This window comes from Branchiostoma floridae, chromosome 1, assembly GCF_000003815.2.
Source record: "Branchiostoma floridae strain S238N-H82 chromosome 1, Bfl_VNyyK, whole genome shotgun sequence".
Lineage (NCBI taxonomy): Eukaryota > Metazoa > Chordata > Leptocardii > Amphioxiformes > Branchiostomatidae > Branchiostoma > Branchiostoma floridae.
Window position 1 is genome coordinate 30,981,099 of NC_049979.1, and position 24,716 is coordinate 31,005,814.

At 36.5% G+C, this 24,716-nt stretch overlaps 2 protein-coding genes across 2 annotated transcripts in view; one reads left to right on the forward strand and one right to left on the reverse strand.

Moving 5' to 3' along the window:
- Positions 1–19,281, forward strand: part of LOC118430529 (arylsulfatase B-like) — a 31,639-nt gene extending 12,358 nt beyond the window's left edge. The window contains exons 4-9 of the mRNA XM_035841456.1: positions 4,708–4,894; positions 5,843–6,033; positions 7,800–8,007; positions 12,190–12,430; positions 15,959–16,122; positions 18,346–19,281. Of these exons, the coding sequence (XP_035697349.1) occupies positions 4,708–4,894; positions 5,843–6,033; positions 7,800–8,007; positions 12,190–12,430; positions 15,959–16,122; positions 18,346–18,611 (1,257 nt within the window). The 3' untranslated portion in view covers positions 18,612–19,281. The remainder of the gene's footprint in view (positions 1–4,707; positions 4,895–5,842; positions 6,034–7,799; positions 8,008–12,189; positions 12,431–15,958; positions 16,123–18,345) is intronic.
- LOC118430745 (carbohydrate sulfotransferase 11-like) overlaps positions 1–24,716 on the reverse strand; it is a 246,314-nt gene that overhangs the window by 114,288 nt on the left and 107,310 nt on the right. The window lies entirely within an intron of this gene.

The window sequence follows — 24,716 nt, forward strand, 5'->3', positions numbered from 1 at the left end:
GGTAATTGGCCGCTAATGTATGCATATCCGTCACCACACAATGCAACACACGGCTCATGTCGTGTTGTGTAAGTTGTTTCAAGGGGAATCTGTAAGGGTATTCAAAGCCCTTTACACGTCCTGCACACAGAAATGGTTCGTTTCCGCGAGATTCTAGGACATGTAAAGGACTGTACACGTCTCGTTTGCAGGCATGAAACCTCCGGATTTTGAAGGACATGTTTAATTTCCAGGACTGTGTAAGTCAGTTTCCATCCTGGAAATAAGGCTTTTCAGGCAGTGTCTAGGATAGCTCAATCAACAATGAGCCAATCTTGATAAAAAAATATGAGAAGTTATAAGACATATATACAAACAACCTAATGGGAGGACATTTTTTTTCAACCAGAAATGCCATAGCGGCACATAGAATTAGATCATTACTTCCGGACGTATCGAGTAACGTCCATCACTCTTCTTCGTTGATAATATAATGAACAGTTTAGCGTTAATACATATAATTGGATGAAAAAAAACAGTTAACCATATAAAATTCAATACCTTAACCCTATCCAGACTGGGCTTTTTGGGCCTTCCCTGGCCTGGGGGGGGGCTCAATCGACCCCCCCTTCGTATTTTCAAAACGGCTTACTGTACGATCACCAAATTTGCAGGGGGGGTTGTGCTCATCAAGTTTTATAATTTCTAAAATTTTTATATCATTATGACGTAATATGACGTAATTATGACGTCATTAATTGATATTTTTGGCTAAAACGGGGAATTTCCACAATAAAAGTTACCAATAAAGGTTTCTTATTAATATTTAAATATTATAAGACTTTTGTTGTGCAACCTTAGATTTTTCAAGATACATTTTTTTCAACATATAACGCTAAAACCCCTTGGAAATGGATTAAAATCGTTCAAATGAATGATTTCTGTTAGAAAATACCAAGTAGTGATGAAATTTGAGTGAAAATAAGCTTGTTATACTTTTCATCATGATATTGTCGGCCATCTTGGATTTTGACCAATTACGTCATCTCAAAAGCATGATTTATGAATATTTAATTATAAATGTTCTACTAAGATGTCTTAGATATTAAAGATGTTTAGTTTAGCAAGAAAACCTTAAAATCCCATTGTTTAAACCAAAATTTGTGATTTTTGTAAAATTTGCCTTTCAGAAAGCCGTTGCCATGGCAACAAAAAAAATCATAAACTTCCCCAATTTTTGAAATTTGCTGCCAACAATATTTTAGGAAAAATCACTATGTTTGGTTGTTCTAGCACAAGCCGTTTGGGAGCTATAGGGGGTCAAAGTTGCCGCGGGCACTTTTAGCCCCCCCCCCCTAGTCTGGATAGGGTTAAAGGATAGTTTTGAAATGTCACATATGTAAACCATGCTGTGGTATTTACTATCGGAAGAAAGCACTATAGAGATTGTTCTTGACCGTGCTGAAAAGCTGGAAATTTGTAGATCCGCTCGTAGACGGCTTTACTGATTCCAAGTTGAGACATTACAACGTACAATTAATAGGCTGACTGTACTGGAATCCTGTCTCTCTTGAAAGGACATGTCCCCGAAGTAGCTTTGTGTGATGTAGATGGCGAAGGACTATCTACTTGCTCAGAAGAGGATGTTTAATATCTGGTATGTTTTTCAGCTAAATCTATAAGTTCGTAACTTCGTCATTTTTCCAGTTGGATATTTATTTATTTATTTTATTGGCCAATTAATTCTACAGTTCATTGAAAAAATGTTGAAAATGTAACTAAAACATCCGTAGTAAATACAAAAATTTATACTTTTAGAGAGTTAATTCTCGGTCACTTATCTCTTTTAATATTTAACGGCCTGTGACAAAAAGAATTCGTAGAACTTTAAAGAATAAATTTCGTAGAACTTTAAAGAATACATTTCAAACAACTCTGTGGCCGCGGGAGACCCCGCGTGACCGCGACGTGTTTAGAATGGCCCAATGTCATGAAGTAACGTTATATTGCGAAAATAGGAACTCACTACATATGGGGCACCATTACCAATTTTACTGACCTTACAACATATTGATCAAATAATTATCCATAAACTATTGACATATTTTGAGGCGGTTAAAGACAAGAGGCCCCGCGGAAGACTTTGCCTTTTGAATACGAAACCCAGTCAAAAATCGAATTTAGCAAAAAAGGTTCCACGGCATGAAAATGTATAACAGACAAGTCTAAAACACTTCCGCTACAAACAAACTTTTGAATCGTCACCCGTCCAAAACTGAATTTGAAAAAAAATCCCAATCCGTGTGCAAGAATGGACCTTTTCTGGTGATACCCATATGTAAAGAGGAGCAGTCCAAAAATACATCCGCTAAAATAGAACTTTGACATAATCACCAAAGTCCAAAAATGGATTTTACAAAATCCCCCGGCCTCTTCGTGCAAGAATGGACTCTTCCCCCATGTAAAATTGCAAGTTAGAGTAGTCCAAAATAACCCCACTGAAATACTAGTAGTCACCAAACTCCAAAAAGGAATTTAAAAAAAATCCTACGTGCAAGAATGGACTCTTCCAGCACACTCAATTGTTAAATAGACCAGTACAAAAATACACCCACTGAACGACTTACATAATCACCAGTCCAAAGATGAATATAAAAAAAAATGAATTAAAAAAACGAACCCCTCCGTGTAAGAATAGACTCTAACAGATAACATCAGGCTCGCTGGTTCCTTTTTAATTAAGTTATATATACATACAGGCCTGCCACTCAGAAAGTCCCAAAATGCTGTGACCATTGGAAAATAACCAAAACAAATTTTCCCAAATCATTTTGAACTGGTCCATGCCAAAATCATTTATAGGTTATTTAAATAAATATCCAGTGCACTCCTGTACCAAAATTCAGATCATTTGGTTGTAAAATGAGTGTTGAGGAGCCAAAAGTGTCTCTTTTTTTAACAAATAGCAAAATGAAACGTTTTTGTAATGTATGCTAAAGGTGTTATTGATGCTATGTGCGCATATGTTGGGGTCACTCTTATACCAAATTTTGTACTCTGTACCAAATATCAGGTCATTAGGATATAATACCAAAAACTAAGTATTCATTTTAAAGGCAGATTTTAAAAAGAAGTAAATATCTTCTAACTCTATGGGTACTGGCCCACTCTATCTCTGTACCAAATTTCAAGTCATTCGGTCCTGGAACGACGGAGTTAAATCAATTTGTAGATTTGTCAAGAGAAAGAAAGAAGAAACATTACCAACACAATATATCTTATCAACGCCTTAATCAACCTGAGTTTCCTATACAGTCAAACCTGTCTATGTCGGACAAATGTGGTCACTATATTGAGTATGCCTGTCCCGTCTGGAGCCCTGGACTTACGTCGACCCAAACAGCCCAGATAGAGAACATTCAGCGTCTTGCCTGTCGAGTTATCCTCGGTAGAAGCTATTCAAGGTACTCGGAAGCATGCGACCTACTAGGACTACCCACTCTCCAGCAACGACGGGAACAGCTTACTAAGAAGTTCGGCTCCACTTTGCTGCAATCAAGAACACTCATACAGTGGCTCCCACCAACTCGAGGTGAAACCAGTGGACGGTGTACCAGATCACATAGCACTGACCACTATCAATGCTAGAACGGAGCGGTTTAGGAACAGTAGCATTCCGCACATCGTCCGACTACTGAACTCATGAACTGTGCCGTTTTTACCTTATCTGTCAATTTTATCGGTCAACCGAATCTGTATATAGATCTGTATATATTTTGATACGTTTGATTTCTGTAAACGATTTTAAATCTCCCCGTTATGTTGTCCATGTTACAACTATCTATGTTAGTACGTGAGCAATTCAGGGCCAATTTCTGAGTCCTGCGAATCTGTACTTTTAATGGACCCAATAAGCCATTATTGTTATTATTATTATTATTATTATTATTATTATTATTATTATTATTATTATTATTATTATTATTATTATTATTATTATTATTATTATTATTATTATTATTATTATTATTATTATTATTATTATTATTATTATTATTATATACAGGCGGCCACTTTTGATAAAATGCTGATCAATCGATCATGAATCAATACGTTACTCATGTTTTCAGCACCCACAACTTCTGTGACGAATAAGTACACATTTTATTCGGTTTGGTAAAATCGTCGACAACGACTTGCATTCTAACGCTCAAGGCACGCCGCTTCTGCCAAAAGGACCCGGTCGGGAACTTGAAATCCTCGCTAACTACGATTTTCAACCAGCGCAGGGTGACATACGGCTGTTGTATGGTCGCAATTGGCAGTGTTTCTGTATCTGTGGGACCGGAAATCGTGTGGCCGTGGCCGCGCTGTAGTGGTGGCTGCTATGGACTATTTCTTAATGCATACGTCAATGGGAAAAATCCAAAGGACTGACAAAAATTGGCCTCATTTAGCATGTGGCTGCTATACAGAGGTGGTTGGTAATACATGTTTGACTGTAATTATTACTTCTTCGTCGTACGACGAAGAAGTAATAATTACCGTGTACAGATGTGCATTGAAAATTACTTATTGTCATTGGTAAAATACAGGGCTTCTAGGAGCTACTATTATTTCCGAAATATCCCAAGGTATTTTGTCTCCTCATTCCGTTTTGGTTAAGTGTCCGATTTAAGCTTGTTGCTATTTTATGGTATGCAAATGACACATCCATTTCATTTTCAGATCCGTTATGGGTTGCAGCATAGTGTTATCACTAGTGACCGTCCTCATGGTCTGCCTTTAGATGAAGTCACCCTACCCCAGAAATTGAGAGAAAATGGATATCGCAGCTACATTGTGGGCAAATGGCACCTTGGATTTTTTAGAAAAGAATACATGCCCCTTCAAAGAGGATTCGATAGATTCTATGGTAAGGAAAATAGCTTTTTAACCAGTGTACATTATGATGATGATGACATTATGTTTATTATTTGTTCAGCTGGCATATAAGATAATATATTGACAGGTTAAGCTTACACGGGTCATCATTCATATTTACATTAATTGTGTCTACGTTTGACATTTACTACATTACACTAAAACGATCATTGACTAAGTATTAATGATTGTACAAATACACACCATACTGATGTGGAAAGTTGGTGTAATGGAATTTTTAAAAAAATTACGTATTTTTTCAATATTTTTTTTTCAAGTAATAACTCGCTCAAGAATTTTTGTTTAGCTCTGGACTATTAGTACTGATGTATACTTTACAGGGCCTTATTCAAGATTATTTTTTTGCGTCAGTCTTCCTTACTCATTTCACTTTCCACGGGTACGGGGCAAGAAGAACTGGCTCGAATTCAGCACGTTTATCAGAAGAGTGGATTGTACTATTAGTGTTTATTAGCGTTCCCCTTATCAATTGCATGTGTAACCCTGATTAGTTGATTGGCGGGGCATCAGGGCTCACTCCAGCAAGAACTAAATCTCAGATTCAAACTTTTGCATGAAGGCCCCAAACTGGGACGTAAGATTTAAAAAAGATGGTCTTGGTCGGGATCTGAACGTGTGGCTAGGAGCTGCACGTTTACACGAGTGACTTAGTTCCGCCGTAAATGTAGCTTCCTGACCACACCGACAACCTGTTGGCAATCCTGTTATTTGGACATGATCATGGGGTTAGCCTGGAAGTAAAAACAAACCTTCTCCCATGAATAAACACTGTAGTGTCAACATTCAAGTCAAATCGACTTCGATTAAATGTTCATAATGCTTTTTTATATCAATTTTGAAAAGAACAATGATATACAATATGCAATAAAATCCCAGTGCAAACTGAATTAATCTTCACTGTGAAATTTGTGTTGACAAGGTTACTTGACGGGTGGTGAAGACTATTGGACACACAGGAGGCCAAACGGTTACGCAAGAGATCCATCAGCATTTCATGGGCTGGATCTACGAGACCAAGACAAGCCTGTGTTGGATCAGAACGGAACATACTCTACCCATCTGTTTGCTCAAAAAGCAATCGAATTTATTCTAAGCCATGAACGGAGCAAGGTATGCCGTTATATGATATATATCTATAGTAACAAAACATGGACCTGTTTTTTTTTTATTTCTGAGATTGGGGCTTATTTGGCCAATTTATCTATAATTTCAGAACGTGATATTTAATCAATGATATTTAAAGCTGTTAAGACCTTTATTTTCATGGCAACCTTATCGAGGCCAATCCGGAAAAAAATATCTGATGAGATACGTAATATGCATTGAAACTATTCTTTGGATGGATAAAGTTGAATTTTAGGACCCTATTTTATAAATCAAATACCAAAATACAAGATGTAAAACTTTATAGATGGTCTGCTTGGGTGGCTTGGTAACGCTACACAGTGAATTCAGAGGGCACATTTACTCTCAACAGTAAATTTAGGAGACCCAGGAACAATTTACTGTAAATTCAAGAGGAAGAGATATACAGGAAAAAAGACGCAAGTTTATTCTTAAAATGCTAGATCATGGTATTGGTATATATCCTACAACTTCTCATACGTTTTTACCGAGATTGGCTCATTGTTGATTAAGTTATTTTAGAAAGTTTATGCATGGTCCAGTGGGGTCAAAACTGACCCCAGCATTTTTGAAAGAATCAGACTAACACCTAAACAACTTATCGTATGATCACGAAATATTCAGAGAATGATGTGCATGTGAAACAGTATCATGGTACAAATTTTTGTGTCATTATCATGTTATATGACGACGCCATGGAGTCATCAAGCTAATATTGGTCGCCATCTTTCATTTTGACTGATGACGTTATCAAATTATCATAATTATGAATCATGAAATTTACATTGCGGCCAAATATATGCGACCATATTTTAAAGGATTTTTAGGATCTTTTAAACCATCGCGTGGCACGGCAAAAACAAACGGAAAGAAGCATAATGGTAGTATAATCGTTTCATTACTTTGTGACTGGAGGGTAACCTCCGTCGACAAAGTATTGTGAGTTGTTTTTTTTCGGTGAGCGTTCGCACCTATATCTCTAAGTTCCGTTTGCCGCATTCGTATGTGGTTTGGCACTTCACCTGTACACCGGTGTGAAATGATGCACGTACCTTTTGTTTGGCCGTAGCTGTTGTTTTAATCGATGTAATAATTTCAGAACCCCTCCCCCCCCCCCCTATATCTTCCGTATTGTGGAACAGGCAATGCTGTTTCGGCGTTTGGTAACTAGATTATCTCCAAGCAGATACGGTGAGTTATGCGAACAGATGTTGCACCTATATCTCTACGTTATCCATCGGTGTTTCGGCCATTGGTAACACGGTTATCCCCAAGCAGATAGGGGTACTAAGGTCATTTGTCTCGCCAGTTGGTTCAATGAACAGAATCGTCTTCTGCTCTCGACAGTTGGTTCACTGCACCAGCTGACATCTGTCTGGGGTGTCCATGTCAATTTTGAATATGATAATTAACTGCATTTATGTACTTGAGCGTTTTGGGACCTGATGTGTTATAATCAGTTTGTGCTGTTAGATGTTAGTGCTGCGCCTTGCGTTACGCTGATGATGTGCTGGTATGTACTTGGTTTTATTACATAGGTTGTTGGCGTTTGTCCCCCTATCATACATGTAAGTGTGATACCAAGAGTATTTTGCGCTGTTTTGCGGTGAGCGTGCGCCCGTGACACCACACATTCAACAACATCAAGGATATTACCTGCTTAACCTACAACATGTAAAGACCAAAATTAAGTCACAAAGTTTGTTACCTACGGTCACATGAGGATCATATTTTTTTCTATGCACACATAGCCGATGTTTCTCTACCTGCCCTTTCAAGCCGTGCATTCACCTCTCGAAGCACCTACGAAGTACGTCGAGAAATACAAGGACGTTACACACCCTCTTATCAAGATTTATGCGGCGATGGTGACAGCGATGGACGAAGCAGTAGGAAATGTAACCGATGCTTTAAAAAGGACAGGGCTATGGGACAATACTGTTCTAATCTTTTCTACGGGTGAGTGCAATAATGCCTGTGTGTTCTGGCACCAGGTGATACCAATGTGATTATATTGATTTCCCCAAAATAATGCGACCGCGCGTGAAAACATAGGGAAAACACCAGTGCTCAGGAAGTTTTAACAATTGCATAAGTTCTTATAACATGATATAGTGAACAATGAATAACTTTTCTTAGCTCTTTTGTGACAATGTTTCTGGCCCGAAACGGATTATTGCCTCGTTACAAAAATTAAAAACAAGGTGTTTCATGTCATATCATTATAGCAGGTTATAATATTTCTTAAAAGTCTGAGTATAAATTTTTGGCACTTTTCAACGGTCAGATGATAAAGTAAGATAATGAACAGTGTTTCTAACGACATAGTTGTTGCCATTATTAATAGATTCGTTTAACTCTCAAGCACCCGACCTTTTTTTCGACTAAAATGACCGAGTGGGGTCCAAACGGACCCCAAAGTGTTTTGTTCATAACATCTCAGTTCCAATTCTTATCAGTGACCATTGTACATACATTGCTTTGTCAATGTAGGAGGAATATTTTGACCTGTAATAGTGTTGCTAATTCCATCTCATCATCATAATTTATGCAAAAGATCAGAAGGACCATGTTTTGCATTTAACCTATTCTGACCAGAGAGGGGAATTTTGAGGTCCTCAGCAACTTTTATGTCACATAAGCTACGAAACTTTGTCATAAATCACAAAATATAGTTAGCAAACATTTTTAGTCAATAAAATAAGTGTCTCATTTTGGGGGTTGCCATAGCAATGGAATTCTAAAAGACATATTTTTTGCAAAAAATTGTCAATTTCGATTTAAACAAAAAAGGTTTTCTTGGTAAACTACATTTGTTTTCTAGCAACAAATAAATTCTAGGAAATGCAACGTTATTTTCATGATTCAAAATTCATAATTTATGCTTATTTTGAGACGTCCTTACTCAAAATACAAGATAGCCACCCTTATTATCTAAATGACGTCAAAATGTCGTCATATTACATGGTAATAAAACAGAAGTTTCTATGAGGTAAATTAATCTAGTTTTACATGTTTGTTATCCTCTGAACATTGGTGGTAATACGATATGTAGTCTCAACAGTTTGTTAAAAACTGCACTTTTTTGCTTGGGTCCGTTTGGACCCCAGACGGATTTTGACTTTGACTGACTTTGATTCTATTTAGTTCCACATTTAGCAGACAATATTATGTTGCCAGCCATTCTTCTGAACACGGAGTTTCTATATACTTTCCACAGTATTGAACCAATCTTCGTAAAAACTTCGGAGAAGGTGTAGAAGATATAGATCGACAAAGTCACGGAATGATTTTTTTCAGATCAAAAATGTTCAAATGCTACATCAAAATTTACGCCTGGGGTTTAAATGGACCCAACTTGTTTGTTTGAGGGTTAATCCTGCACAGTAAAAAACACGTAATGGTGTAATTAGCTATGTAACGAAGATGATGATTTGAATGACTTTTATTTCTAATTCTGTTCGTTATTTGTAAGCATTTCTAAATCAATGGATACATTTTATGTAATATACTTCAGTTTAGTAAGTACATACTTCAGTTTAAGATAACTTCCAAGGATGGCATCTTTTAATTATGCAATTTTTTTTAAATATTACATAATCGGAACATACATATACACATACAAACACATCCTTAATTTCACTGGATGGCCTTGTCGGCCACAGCTGCTCTTCCCAGAGGTCGAGTGTAAGGAGGTAGGTGGTCACGGGAACATCAATATGAATAGGTCAACTATTTGGTCTTTTTCTTTATTAAATTTTCGTTTGCAATTTCGATATAATGGGCCAAAAAAGTCGTGTCATGTTTTTGAAACATTTGCAAGGCGTTTTGAGACTATCAACTATGTACGTTCAAAAGGAAAGAAGAAAAAAGAAATAAGCTCCTTGTAACATTAGTTCTGTCGGTTTCTGTACTGAACGACGGAACAACCCAACACAGATCAAAATAAAACGCATCAACGTAAAGTTCTTAATGATGTTCAGTTGCCCGCTAATTTGAAATGATTTGAGTTAGACCTTACAACTTTGCCAATCTTTACCCGACTTCAAGAACATGCTAAAAAGTCATTATTAGACAACCAGTCATTCAATCCTCAAACATAAGAGTGGGGTCCATTTGGACCCCAGGCGTCAGTTTGGAGCTGCTATTGGTATTTTTTCTTTTATCTGAAGAAAGAAATTCGTGAATTTGTCACTCAATATCTGCTATATCCTCTCCTAAGTTTTTACGGAAATTGGTACAATACTGTAGAAAGTATAAAGAAAAGTTGACGATTATCCGTCTGGGTTATAAACAGGCAAAATATGCATCTAATAAAACAAACTTTTAAGTCCCACCCCTTAACTAGTAATCGTATGACCACCGAATTTCGAGAGGATAATAGACATTTAAAACTAAATCCTCACATTAACGTTTGTGTCATCATCATATAATGTGACGACATTATGACGTCATTTAGTTAAAAGGGCAGCCATCTTGGATTTTGACCTATGGCGTAATGAAATTAGCATAAATCATAACTTTTGAATGATGAAAGTTTCATTGAATTTTATAAGATTGACATGATGTAAGAAAACAGGTGTAGTTTACAGAGAAACCCTTATTCAAATAGAAATTGGCAAATTTTGGCAAAAAATATTCAGAATTCCGCTGCTAGGGCAACACAAAAGAATAAAGAAAAATTACCAAATTTGGTAGCTTCATCGCTAGACTTTCATGAGTTATGCGACATCAAAGGGGCTGAATGCCTCAAAAGTCCACTCCCTGGTCAGAATAGGGTTAGTGCAAAACGTGATCCGTCTGATCTTTTGCATAAATTATGATAATGAGCTGGACTTAGCAACACCTTTACATGTCAAAATATTCCTCTTACATTGACGAAACAATGTATGTACAATGATCACCGATAAGATTGGAAATGGAATTTTATTGAACAATCAATCGGACCCCACTTGGTCATTTAAATCGCAAAGCAGAGTTCCACGACCCGATACATTCGCCAAATGATTGGAACCTTTAAAACTGGTTTATTAATTTTGTTTCTCATCAATCATATGCTTATCATCCTTGTCACCCTTGTCATGTTTAGAAAGAAGGCTTTAATCGCTTGTTTTTCTTATTAATAATGCAAGGACTTAATTTACATAATTGATGAAGAAATTGTATAATTCCATTGCTTTCAATTGCTGGACTTCAATAAATATAACACATGTTCATTATGATAGCTGGAATATAAGCAGATACCAATTATGGTAATGAGGGACTTATTTACATAATTTTTAATAATGTAAATATTGCAAAACCGCTTTATGATCCGATGACCCTGGCCCTTTGACTTTTTTTTTTTTCAAACAAGACCACTACACTATTTTTTCCATGCCAGGTAACAATCACGAAAACACCCCTTTTAATCAAAATCGTGCACCCCTTCCCTTCAATTACTTATCATGATGCATCCTTATCAGCCTGGCTTCCCAGTGGGGGGCTAGTTGACAGTTTCCTCTCAGTACAGTAGATTAGGTTTCTGTACAAGGTTTCTTGCGGTTTTGAAGGGAATATGACCTTAGCTTGTTGATATCCTACAACAAAGACTAATACGTTCATGAACATTTGCTATTTTAGACTGATTACATATGGGTGTTTCCAAAGAAGAAGATTTCCATTGTGCTCTTTATCTGCAGTCTGACATGTACTAACTGAATTCCCCACCCTGGGGACCTACCGGTGGTAAGCATGCTGTTGTTTACAAAGAGGAGAGTCTAATTTGGGAGGACACCAGATTACAGCGTGCCTAGAGCGGAGTGTTTTGTAGGCTAATCACTTACGTTGAAAACGTGAAATAATGACACAAAAGTGTCAAAAATTGGTAGTAAATCTGAGATTTCTTAGTTCTAGAATATTTCAAATTTGAGCGCAAAAAAACTCCGTTGTTTAGCTTTAATTCGTCTAATGATTTGCTGATTTTCACGGGGAAGAGTGTGCACAAGGCTTTTTATCCCCCTTCCACGTTGCCTTGCTTTCTTTAATTTGCTTTATTTTGGATTTTGAAAACAAATTGCAAATAAATCATCGTCAGCACATTGTAAAGGAACCTATGTTTGATCATGTAATACATGAATATCTTATACCTCTACTTTTTAGATAATGGAGCGAGGGAAAACGCTGGAAGTAATTGGCCATTGAGGGGTTGGAAAAATACATTATGGGAAGGCGGAGTGCGAGGTGTTGGATTTGTCAACAGCAAACTACTTAGAAAAGGAAACCGAAAAAGTGATGCTCTTATTCACATTTCCGATTGGTTTCCTACTTTACTTCGCATCTCTCGTTCCGTTTCGAATGGCACAAAACCATTGGATGGATTTGACATCTGGGACACAATAAGGTATTTCACAGCTAAAGATCTTCCGTATGCATGTACATGGTGTTAAGGAAATAGCAAAGAAACCTGTTAAAACATTTTACTGCATAAAATGTGAACTAGAGTAAATACTCAATAATGTTTTGAGAAAATTAATTTAGAAACTAACAGTGTCTTCTTCTTTTACTGTCTACTTAGGTGTTTTCTCAAACGATATGGTATATATCTTCATTTGGAAACAACAGATAATTGTCAAACGAGTCAATCATTGTTTTAAAGAAGCCTGAGGCTATTGACAGGATCCTCCTGTCAACAGGGGAAAAAAGTTCACTGTTCACAGGACCGTCCTGTCAACAGTAGAAATCTTTGCACTGTTCACAGGATCGTCCTGTCAACAGTAGAAAACTTTGCACTGTTGACAGGACGATCCTGTCAACAATGCAATATATTCCACTGTTGATAGGACGATCCTGTCAACAGTTCAAAGTTTTCTACTGTTGACAAGACGATCCTGTCAACAGTGCAAATTTTACCACTGTTGACAGGACTATCCTGTCAAACTATGTCTCTATCAAACTAAAAAATACCAGGGCTCGAAATATCACCTGCATATGCAGGTTAGTGCAGGTAAAATTGGAGCTGTGCAGGTATTTCTGGGGTCTACCTGCACCTAACCTGCACCGGTCCGTGTACTGGTTTTTATACATAAATATCCTATAGTGTAGGTGCATGTGGATTGTTATTAGCTGCATTGACAAATTGATAGATAAGCAATGGTAGTCATATAGAAACACACACTGATGGTCCTTTCAACAGTGCCAATTAATTCACTGTTGACATGAAAAAATCCTGTCAACATTACCGATTTTTCTACTGTTAGTGCAAAGTTTTCTACTGTTGACAGGATCGTCCTGTCAACAATAAAAAGTTTTCCACTGTTGACAGGACGATCCCGTCAATAGCCACAACCTTTAAAGAAACTCAAGATAACTGTGTATTGTCTTTGTTTAAAATTTAAAAAATCCAAAATTACAAATTAAGCATTCGGGATACCAACGAAATTGTCGAAGCATTTACAAGCAACTTGCATCATTGAAAATTTAGAATAAGTAATAGGCCCACAATAGCCTTTTATCTCCATTAAATTTCCAAAGAGCTTATATATTCAAATCTTTTAAAATCGAGTTTTTTTTAATTTTAGAAGGGGGGGGGGGTCTCTTAATCTCCTGTAACTCTTGAACAGCTTTTATATTACAATTTTATATTTAGGGAAAGATCTAGACATTAAAAGCTGTTAAAAATTGACACCATTATAACGTGATATAACGTAGTTATGACGTCATAAATTTATTTGTTTTGGTTGAATCAACGGAAAAAGGGTATTCCCAGGAACCTTTAACGTATGCCACAAAAATGCAAGTACAGATACAAGATGATAATGTTTGTTACGTCTTGTGTCATGTTAATGACGTCAAAATGGCCTCATAAAATTAAGTCACACATATCCTAAATACCTTTCGGTATCCGCTATCCAAATTGTGTAAGAAAATATCAGTTATATAGCATGTTAAGAAATACATTGATAGAACAGAAATTAGTGATTCTCCTCAAATATGCCTGCCGACAAACTGTTGCCATTGGAACACGAAAAAAGAAAATAATCAAACCGTATAAAATTGTTTCCAAATCTATCTTATGAAAATTCACAAGATTTGGTGCCTGCAGCGTTAGCCGTTCTGGCGTTATACGACATGTACTTTTGCGTCCTACGTGTCAGTTTAGAGTTAATAAAGTCCGTCTCTGTGTATGTGGTAACCATATTCAGACAGGGCTTTTTTGGTCATCTCATGACGGGGGATGGACTTTTGAGATCCGCCCCTTTTAACTCCAAATAGAGTCATCATCATGACGTACTTTTGACGTCATCAATTTGACTATTTAGGCTGGAACCATGGGAAAAATGTATTTCCAGAAAATGTCAAGGTAGACTACAATAACGTAACAGCAAGTTCAGATAACAGTGTGTTATGTGTTGCCAAAGGAACATCATTGACGTCAAAATGACTTCAGTTTGGGTCAGCCGTCATAATAAAATTTTACATTTACTTTCGTAAGTTCTATAACAACTTTATCATATATCCATCACATGGGATTTTCCAAAATACATTTTTTTGCGAAAAAGGCAAAAGACCATGGAAATAGACTAAAACGTTTATTTGAACGTTTCTTGATAAATACATAACAAGTAGTTACGGATTTTGAGGGGTAATCAGCTAGGGATTCTCCTTGATGTTGTCATGGGGTTTGCCATGTTGAATTTTGGCCAATTACGCCATCAAGTTAGCATAATTTATTCATATTTAATCATGAAAGACATTTTAAAAAACATATGATTTTGCCTATTAAAAATACAGCAGTAATACTGCAAATAAACTTAAAATACATTACTAAAATTAGCGTTGGCCACAGCAAATAGTAATAATGGACGATTTACAACATTCCTGAAATTGTTGCAAATAAAATTTCAGAAAAAACTGTAGAATTTCTGTGCCTCTATCGTAAGCCGTTCTGACGTTAGTGACGTGAGCCATCAAAGTTGGCTCGTGCGCAACCCCCCCCCCTCCCCCCGGCTGTATAGTGTTAACTAAAACATGGCCTGAAACATGCTAATTTTATGCTGCCATAGCAAAAAATTGCCATATGATACGTCGTTTAAAAATTGCGAACGTGGGCATCAATAAACCTTCAACTTCCGGTTTGCAAACACAAAAGTCCGATAAGAATATTCTTGGCATAGTGTAGTTTTGCGAATTAGTGCTGGGAATAAAGGCAGGTTTCTTTTACAGATTTGGCTAGCATAAGTGGGGACCTGGGCTTTAGTATTACAAAAAAATGACCCTAAATTCGGTAAAGGCGTTTTCAACATCGTATCGTAACGGTCTTCACGTTTTCGCATGGTAATTATATAAGGTGATTTTTTTTATGTGGGCTCGTTTTTGCCTATTTTACACAAGGACAGTCTAGATACATCTGTTTCTTTCAAGTTTTGATTCAAACAGATGACTTAGAAAATTCCAAAGTTGGATATCACCAATGGGGGATCAATTTTTGATCAATGTTTATATAAAATTCGCCTTTTTGTGTTTTGTGTTATAGTCTTCTGATATCAAACGTACATAGGGCGAAAGCGCCACCGGAAGGGCCCATTCTCGCAGAGAAAGAAGTTTTAAAGTAAAAGTTTTAAACAGTTTTTGCATTGCATGTGTAAAAGCAATATTTGTTCCAAAACGGGCCTTTCTAGAGTCCTATCAAGTTGCTTTTGCCTTATATGATGAAGAAAAATATGTCCAAAGGTTTTTGATTAAGGGTATTCTTTTTTTATATAAACAATCATCCCACGTATGCATTGTAAAAAAATTCGATAATGATCATTATGTCGGCTGTGTAAACAATACTTTCATTTTATTATTCTAACATTGTTTTCGACAAAATGACAACATCAGTAATTATTTCTTTAAAGACACTTAGCAATAATGGGCTTTATCTTATTAGCACGGGAACACCATCTCCGAGAAAAGAAATCCTCCATAACATTGATCCTCTTCATCGGAAAACGGCTTCGTCCTCGTTTAATTTACTATATGACGATATATTCAACATCTCCGTTTACGCTGCCATCCGATCTGGAGACTGGAAGTTACTGACGGGTGATCAAGGTGAGAGGTCGACGTGCCATTACAAACTTTGAAATTGTCGAATTTCATACGGAATGTCTGAGAAAAGTGTACAGCACGTCTATGCAGACGGGGAGCGGGTGGTGGGTGTGGTTGCTAAAACTGCCTGCGCCACCTTTGACATCGTATAGCTTCCAAACGACTTGTGGTAGAACAACCGAATTGGTGAATTTTCCTGGAATATTGTTGGCAAAAATTTACAAAAAAAAGTAACTTTATGATTTTTCATTTTGGTTTAAACAATGGGATTTTAAGATTGTCTTGCTAAATAACACTTGTTTACATATGTCTTTAATATCTAACATATATTTGTGTGACATAAATATAAATATATATTTAGAAATTTTGCTAAAGCGATGACGTAATTGGTCAAAATCCAAGTTGGCCGAAAATATTATAATGAAAATTATAACCAGCTTTTTTTATCACTCCGATTGCATCACTACTTTTTATTTTCTTACAGAAAACATTGTAAAATGACATAACACTCAGTCTCATTGAAATGTAAAAAATGGCATTTTTTTGGTCGAACACTAAATCGGCTTTATTTTAAGTGAAAACTACCTGGTTGTTAAAAATTCCTCGTTTAACCCTATTCAGACGGAGGGGGGGGGAGCTTTTGAGGCCTGCACCAACTTAAATATCCTATAACTCCAGAACGGCTCACGCTAGAGCCACCGAATTTGGTGAGTTTTCTTAAGTTCACGAAGTTTGACAAATTCTCCATTTTTTCATGTTGCAATGGCAACCCTTTGTTGCATGCAGTTTGCCAAAGATCGCTAATTTCGGCTCTAACAATGTATTTTTGACGTTAATTTGCTATATTGCTGCTATTGTCTTAAATGAATAAAATCCTGTGTTATTTAGTATATAATTCATAGATAAGAAATAAATTGTGCAAATTTAAATGACGTCATCAGCCCAAATCCAAGATGACGGACCGTATGGTCAGATCAAGAATAACTAGGTTATGAAAAAGTATTTTTTGAAAATTCAAGGTGGCGGATATGATATGGCGGAGCAAAGTATCATAAATGTGCTTGGCGTAATTTCATGACGTCATTTTAACGTCATTGATGTTGATATATGACGTAATTATAATGTCATCAATTCGATTATCTGCACTTGCTGTTACATTTTTGAAGCATAACAAAGTTTTCTGAGAATACCCTTCCTTCATGGTCCGGCTAACACTATCGTATTGATGACGCCATAATTACGTCATATTACGTCAACGTAGCGTGAGACGTCTCCTACATGTTAAATGGTATGTCTACATCATTGCCTTTGCTGGCCATACGTCACGTCCTTTAAGAGTTAAAGGACTTAAAAGTGGAGAGATTTAAAAGCCATGGAGGGCTCAAAAGCCCCGAACCCCTCCACCACCACCACCCCCCACGTCCAGGGCGGACCAAAAAAAGCCCGGTCTGAATAGGGTTAACCAAAGCCAAAAAATGACAACTTATTCTTCGGTCACGTTGGTTATGTATTACAGGGCAGTTAGTGGTAACTTTACAGTAACAGTAGACTTTACTCTTTTTCTTCAAATGACTTACCTCATTGACTACATCATTAAGGTGTAAGTGCACGTCCCTAGGGACATTTAAAAAGTATGTAGGTTTTTTCACCAAGTCAATTAAAAAACTTGGAAAGCATCGAACAATGGTAACGTTTGTTACAGTCATTGCTGTACAACATTTTGTTGAGCAAAGTGGGATACAAGTAGCAGTCAACAGCCCTTTCTTGTTTCTTTAGACAGCCAGAAAAACTGTACAGCGTCACAAAAACGGTCATTTCTAGTCTTATACGTGGATATAATATAACCTTCAAGTCAGTTCAAACAAGGATTTAAAATTGAAGGCATTGATACAACATTACTTGAGCTCTTGTGTGAGATTTCCCACTGGGTCTAATATTTTTTTTATAATGTTTGGAGGATGTGAGGAGTCTTTTTAGCAACTGACAGCCTGATAGGAGATCTTTTGTGGTCCTGTGCAATGGCTCCAGAAATCGGATCTTTAAAGGTTAATTACTTTCTTCCGTAGCATGAAAGTTCATCTGTGTTGGTAGAATACATTATAGGCCCCCAAAGTTTAGCAATTTTTCTATACTTTTTTTGCGTTTTTATGAGAATTGCTTATTTCAAGCTGCTGTCGTTGAAGCATATATCCTACTTTTACCAAAGTTTTTTTTTTCTTATTCTAGGCCATGGCGGATGGAAAGATTCAGACACATCAGGAAGCAAATTCGAATATGCTGTCGACCCCCCGACTAAACATCTGTGGCTGTTCAATATTCGCAATGACCCACAGGAGAGAAGTGATCTGTCTGATCGGTACCCGGATGTTGTACAAGAGCTGTTACAGAAGCTAGCGGCATACAACAAGACTGCTTTGCCTCCATTTTGGCCCTCTCGTGACCCCAGGGCTAATCCTGCCTTACATGGAGACCTTTTTGGACCCTGGCTCTAGTAGTTAACGGTATACGTAGGCTCTTAACACCGTGTAGACGCGTGTCGGCGGTGATGGCTAAAAGTGCACGCTGCACCTTTCAAATCATATAGATTCCCAAAGGCTTTTCCATAACTATGCCACCCGATTGATATATCAAGGAAATCCACCTTAATTTATAACGTCTTAGTTTGCGCTTTTATCCGACAGTATGGGGTCATTTTTGACCCCAGGCGTATTTCTTTATCTGCCATAGCGACATTTTTCATCGGAGGAAAAATTCCTTCCATGAATTTATTTGTATGTCTTACAACATCTAACAATTTTTCACCGAGTTTTGCCCATTATTGTATAAGCTATACATGAAAGTTTGTGTCTGGTTCGGTGGGGTCAAAATTACCCCCAGCCAATTATGAATCATTAATTACGAAAAATCAAGAAATTTCCATAAAAGAACATGTATTCTTTATTATTGTATTACAGCAACAAGTTATTGTTTCTTAGATGAGTAGACACCGAATATTTTGAATGAAAGAAATATAGTATTTAGTGTAAAACAAAGTTTTTCAACATTCTGCATAATTATGACGATAAACACTAATAACATATGCTAATGAAAGTAAAAAAATTTCTAATTAATTAAAAAACAATATATGTACAGAATCTGCAGAAGGAACCTACGAGAAAGATCTTTGCGGGAAAAAAACAAGAGTTATTGTATGTATGTGTTTTGGTGGAGGACTATGGTGCATAATTAAGTAATAAACTAATTACTTTTCACAAATATTGTATCTTTTTTTGTCAAATAACATGATTATGCTATCAGTATTATTGTAGCATCCAAATGATTGATTGGAAATTGATAAGACAAAAGTAGTGTAAAAGTAAGTGGAGTATGGTAGATTTTTAGAACACAAGGTGGTTTCTCCTTATTGGAGTGGGGGATCATTCATTTCGCAATTTCAAATCGACTTACTGTACGATCACAAAATTTGCAGGGGTAATATGCTCGTTAAGTTTCATAATTTTTGAATTTCTTATCATTATGGCGTACTATGACGTAATTCTGGCGTCATAAATTAATTTTTTTGGGCTAAAACGGGGAATTCTTACAATACCTGAATATTTCACACAAAAAGTTAACAATAAAGGTTTCTTATCAATACCTAAGTATTATAAGACTTCTTTTGTCAAAAGCCGACGCAACGACGTCAAAAATGACGTCATAAAATGTTTACCTATCCGCTATCTTTGATTCTCAACCTTAGATGTCTTAAGATACATCTTTTTAAACATATAATGCTAAAACCCCATGAAGACGGATTGAAAACGTTTACAACTTCACATGAATGTTTCCTGTAAGAAAATACCAAGTAGTAATGAAATCCGACTGAAAAAAAGCTGGTTTTACTTGTTATCATGATATTGTCGGCCATGTTCGATTCTGACCAATTAATTCATCACATTAGCATAAGTCTTGCTAGGTATCTAAGATATATGAAAATAAGTATAGTTTCTCTCAGTTTCTCTCTTCAAAGTTAGCTTTTCTCAACGTTTATTGGTCAGTTAGGGTTGCCTCTTAAAACATATCTGCAAACATCACAGGGATGTGCGACGGCTTTAAGAGGGCGTTTGGACCAACCCAGAGCAAGACAGCCCACCTTAAGTCCACCAATAGGGAGGAGATCACGGATAAGAAGCAACAGATAAGAAGATGGGTGGGACATTACTCCGACCTCTACTCCGGGTAAAACAATGTCCCCCTCAGAGCCCAATACCTTTGAATGTCTGTCTGCCAACGATAGATGAACTCGACGTTGAGCCATCCTTTATAGAGTTTAACAAAGCCATCGACAGCTTGACAACCGGCAAGGCACCAGGCAGCGAGAAATCCCGCCGGACCTACCAAAACAATGCAAGACTACAGTGTATAAGGACATAAATCTTAGAAATAAGACATCATGTTTTGCCAATTAGAAATAAGTTTTAAAGTGAGAACATTGTTCTTGGTATAAAAGCATACGTCTTAGAAAGAACTCATTTTGGCAATTGTTTAGCTCAAGAGCAAATGTCTGTAAGGATTAATCAATGGTGGCAAGGTTAAAAAATCAATTTGGCTCATATTTTGCACAGTGATAGTACTTGGTCCACAACCCCTCAAAATAGCCTTCTTTTGGATAAAAACTCATTGTTGCCATAGTATCGGGCCAACAAAGTTTTTTGGCCAAAGTTCTCCCCAATTTCCACATCTCAAAAACACGAAAATTGGCTTACTTTACGGCATTGTCACTCCAACACCTTTTACTTTATCGTCAAAACAAAACAAGATCTGAAAAGGACAACATTTTTGCCTTTTAGAAATTGTTGTTTAGTTTCCAACGAGATAAAATTGAGTTCTTTGGGAAGATGAAAACAATACAATGTTTCGATCTTTAAATTAACGTAATTTTTGGCCCAATTTTGTAACGCTATAAGTACTGCTCTGGTAATTTTGTTGACTTGAAAATTGCACCCTGTATAGATGATTCGGTTATCTATGAATTGCATTGTTGCACAAATTGGGGTCTTGTTTGGTTGTCGCGGGGTCGTCCTCAAAAGTAGGCCACATTTTGCGTTTGACGAAAACTGTGAATTTTAGACATGTTCAAAGTACTACATGTGACAAAGTGAAAAGGAATTCTAACACAACTTCTTGTCAAAATGACATCTATGTATTACCTTTTGAATAAATGCTTGAAGAGTTTCAGATCGTAATGTTTAGTCCCGTGGTTGTCCCTGCAAGTAGGCCACTTTTTTGCATTTGGCAAAAATTGTGAATTTCAGTCATGTTCATGTGAAAAATCCCAAAATTCAACAATTTGAAGTAATGTTTGCTCAAAGGGAAAATGAAGTACTGTGGGCACTCCTACACACCTACACGTGTATACATTTGTGGTGTGCATACACACCTACAAATATACATTTTTAGTCAAAAATGGCCAAAAACCCTAGAAAAACTCATTTCTGGAGTAAACAATGAATAAAGCGTTGATGGGGTTCTGTGGTCATATGTCAAACGCACCTATGTACCAAGTTTCAGGTCATTTGGTTTTAATACAAGAGCATAGGAGCCAAAAATAGACATTTTTAGTCAAAAATGGCCGAAAACCCTAAAATAACTAATTCTTTCAGGGATGTATGAAGAAAACGTTGATGTTCTTCTGTGATCATATGTCCAATGCACCTCTGTACCAAATTCCAGGTCATTAGCTTGTAATACCAGGGCACGGGGGCCCAAAATATACATATTTTGTCTAAAAATGACCAAAAACCCTAAATATCATAAATTCTAAGGCCTCTATCAAGAAAGTGAAAAAAACTTCTGGGGGTATTTGCTATTTCTACCACCCTGCCAAATTTCAGCTCATTTGGCCAAAAAATGAAAAAAAATAATCCCATTTGAAGATTTGACAGGAGCAGAACCTCTATCAAGATACCATACACATATACTAGAAAGGCCGACATTTGCTTAGGAGCAAATACAGCATATTGCAATCCATCTTCATCCTTGAAAAAATCCCCAAATTCAACAATTTGAAGTTATGTTTGCTCAAAGGGAAAATGAAGTACTGTGGGCACTTGTCCTACACACCTTCATGCCGAATTTTAGGTCATTTGGTTTCAATATAAGGGCATAGGAGCCAAAAATATACATTTTTTAGTTAAAAATGGCTAAAAATCCCAAAATAACTCATTTTATAAGTGCTCTATGAAGGAAGTGTTGATGGGGTCCTGTTTTCATATGTCCAATTTACCTTTGTACCAAATTTCAGGTCATTTGGTTTACATACAAGGGCATAGAAGCTAACAATATACATTTTTAGCCAAAAATGACTGAAAATCCCAAAATAACTATTTTTTGAAGTGATCTATGAAGAAAGTGTCAATGGGGTCCTGTGGGCATATGTTCAATGCACCTCTGTACCAAATTTCAGGTCAGTTGGTTTCTATACAAGGGCATAGGAGCAAAAAATATACATTTTTAGTCAAAAATGGCCAAAAACCCTAAAATAACTCATTTTTGGAGTAAACAATGAACATAGCGTTGATGGGGTTCTGTGGTCATATGTCAAACGCACCTATGTACCAAATTTCAGGTCATTTGGTTTTAATAAAAGGGCATAGGAGCCAACAATATACATTTTTAGTCAAAAATGGCCCAAAACCCTAAAATAATTAATTTTTGAAGTGATCTATGAAGAAAGTGTTGATGGTTTTCTGTGCTCATATGTCTAATGCACCTCTGTACCAAATTTCAGGTCATTAGCTTGTAATACCAGGGCACAGGGGCCCAAAATATACATATTTTGTCTAAAAATGACCCAAAACCCTAAATATCATAAATTCTAAGGCCTCTATCAAGAAAGTGAAAAAAGCCTGGGGGTATTTGCTATTTCTACCTCCCTGCCAAATTTCAGCTCATTTGGTCAAAAAATGAAAAAAATAATCCCATTTGAAGATTTGACAGGAGGAGAAACAAAGGAAAAACAGTATATTGCATCCATACTATGTATGGATTGCAATATAATAACAAAGTCAAACGATATCACCACCGTCATGGCAATACTTTTTAATTAACACACTTTTCGAATTTTAGATGATATGAAATATAATAAATAAACTATTTAAACCTAAGGCGGCAGTGACTGTGTTTGAAAATAAAATATTTACCTAATAGAATAACCGGTTTGGACAAAGATGGACACCAAATAATTGCATTACCAAACTAGAGTTCCACGAACACATACCTTTACCAAATAAACCAGGTTAGTTATGTAGAATGATGTCTGTAGACATAAATGTGCTACTCATTATATTTTGTTTTATATGCCTTGAGATGGTTCATAACATTTTGCCATTGCTTATACAAATTAGATCCATATTTACATACTAATATTAGATTGTATCAAGCATCACTTATGCTGTCAGCATACAAAAAATCAAGATGATCCTTTCATCCCTTCTTGACTTATTCTCTTTCAAAGCAGGAAACTAAACCGGCTCCTGCAGTTCAAGAAAAGATGTTAGCGGACCTAAACATACACCTCTTACTCTCTGCCATCTTTTTCAGTTACATATGTGACAAGTTTGAAACTCCTATCACGGAATGCAGTGGATTTATCAACTTCCCTCATTAATTATATAAATTAGTTGTTAATTTGCACAAATAGTATCTCATTATGTAATTTTTTACTTAGGCTATCTACATACCAAAAATCATGACGCTCCGTCAACACGTTCATATTTTTCCATTAATTTTGCCAATGAGATCATCTGCATAATCAATATGTATTGATATTTCTTTATTTCTCAGCTACAAATGTGACAAGTTTGAAAGTCCTATAAAGAAATGCACTGGATTTACACACTTTTCTTATTAATTATGCAAATTAACTGTCGATTTGCATTATTAGAATTCCATCATGTAAGTCTTCCCTTTGTCTATCTACATACCAAAAATCATGACGATCCGTCAACACGTTTATATTTTCTCATTAATTATGCAAATGAGGCCATCATTTGCATAATAAATATGCATAAATATTTCTCTCTTTCTCATCTATATATGTGACAAGTTTGAAAGTCATATCATGAAATGCAGTGGATTTCTAAACTTTCCTCACTAATTATGCAAATTAGTTGCTGATTTGCATAATAAGTATTCCATTACGTACATTGTTACTTGAGCTATCTACATCCCAAAAATCATTACGATCCATCTGCACCTTCTCGAGTTATTCTCGTCCAAAGTTTGAAAGGAAATCGGCAACTGCAGTTCTAAAAACCCGCTAGGGGGTCCAAACTTACAGCACTTGCTCTCTGCCCCAAAGACTATTTACCACTCAAAAATGATAACCACAGCATGTCTAGAACACGAGATATCAAAAATTGAGGTTCTGCTGCAGTACTTTAGCAAGCCGCTAGAAGGCCCATTATCGAACTTGACCTTCGTTTTCCCGACCCCTACCCACCTACCAAATATCATCGGGATTCATCCAAGACTTCTTGAGTTATGCTGGTAACACACAGACACACACACAGACTCACAAGCCCAAAACATAACCATAGCCATTCAGGCACAGATTA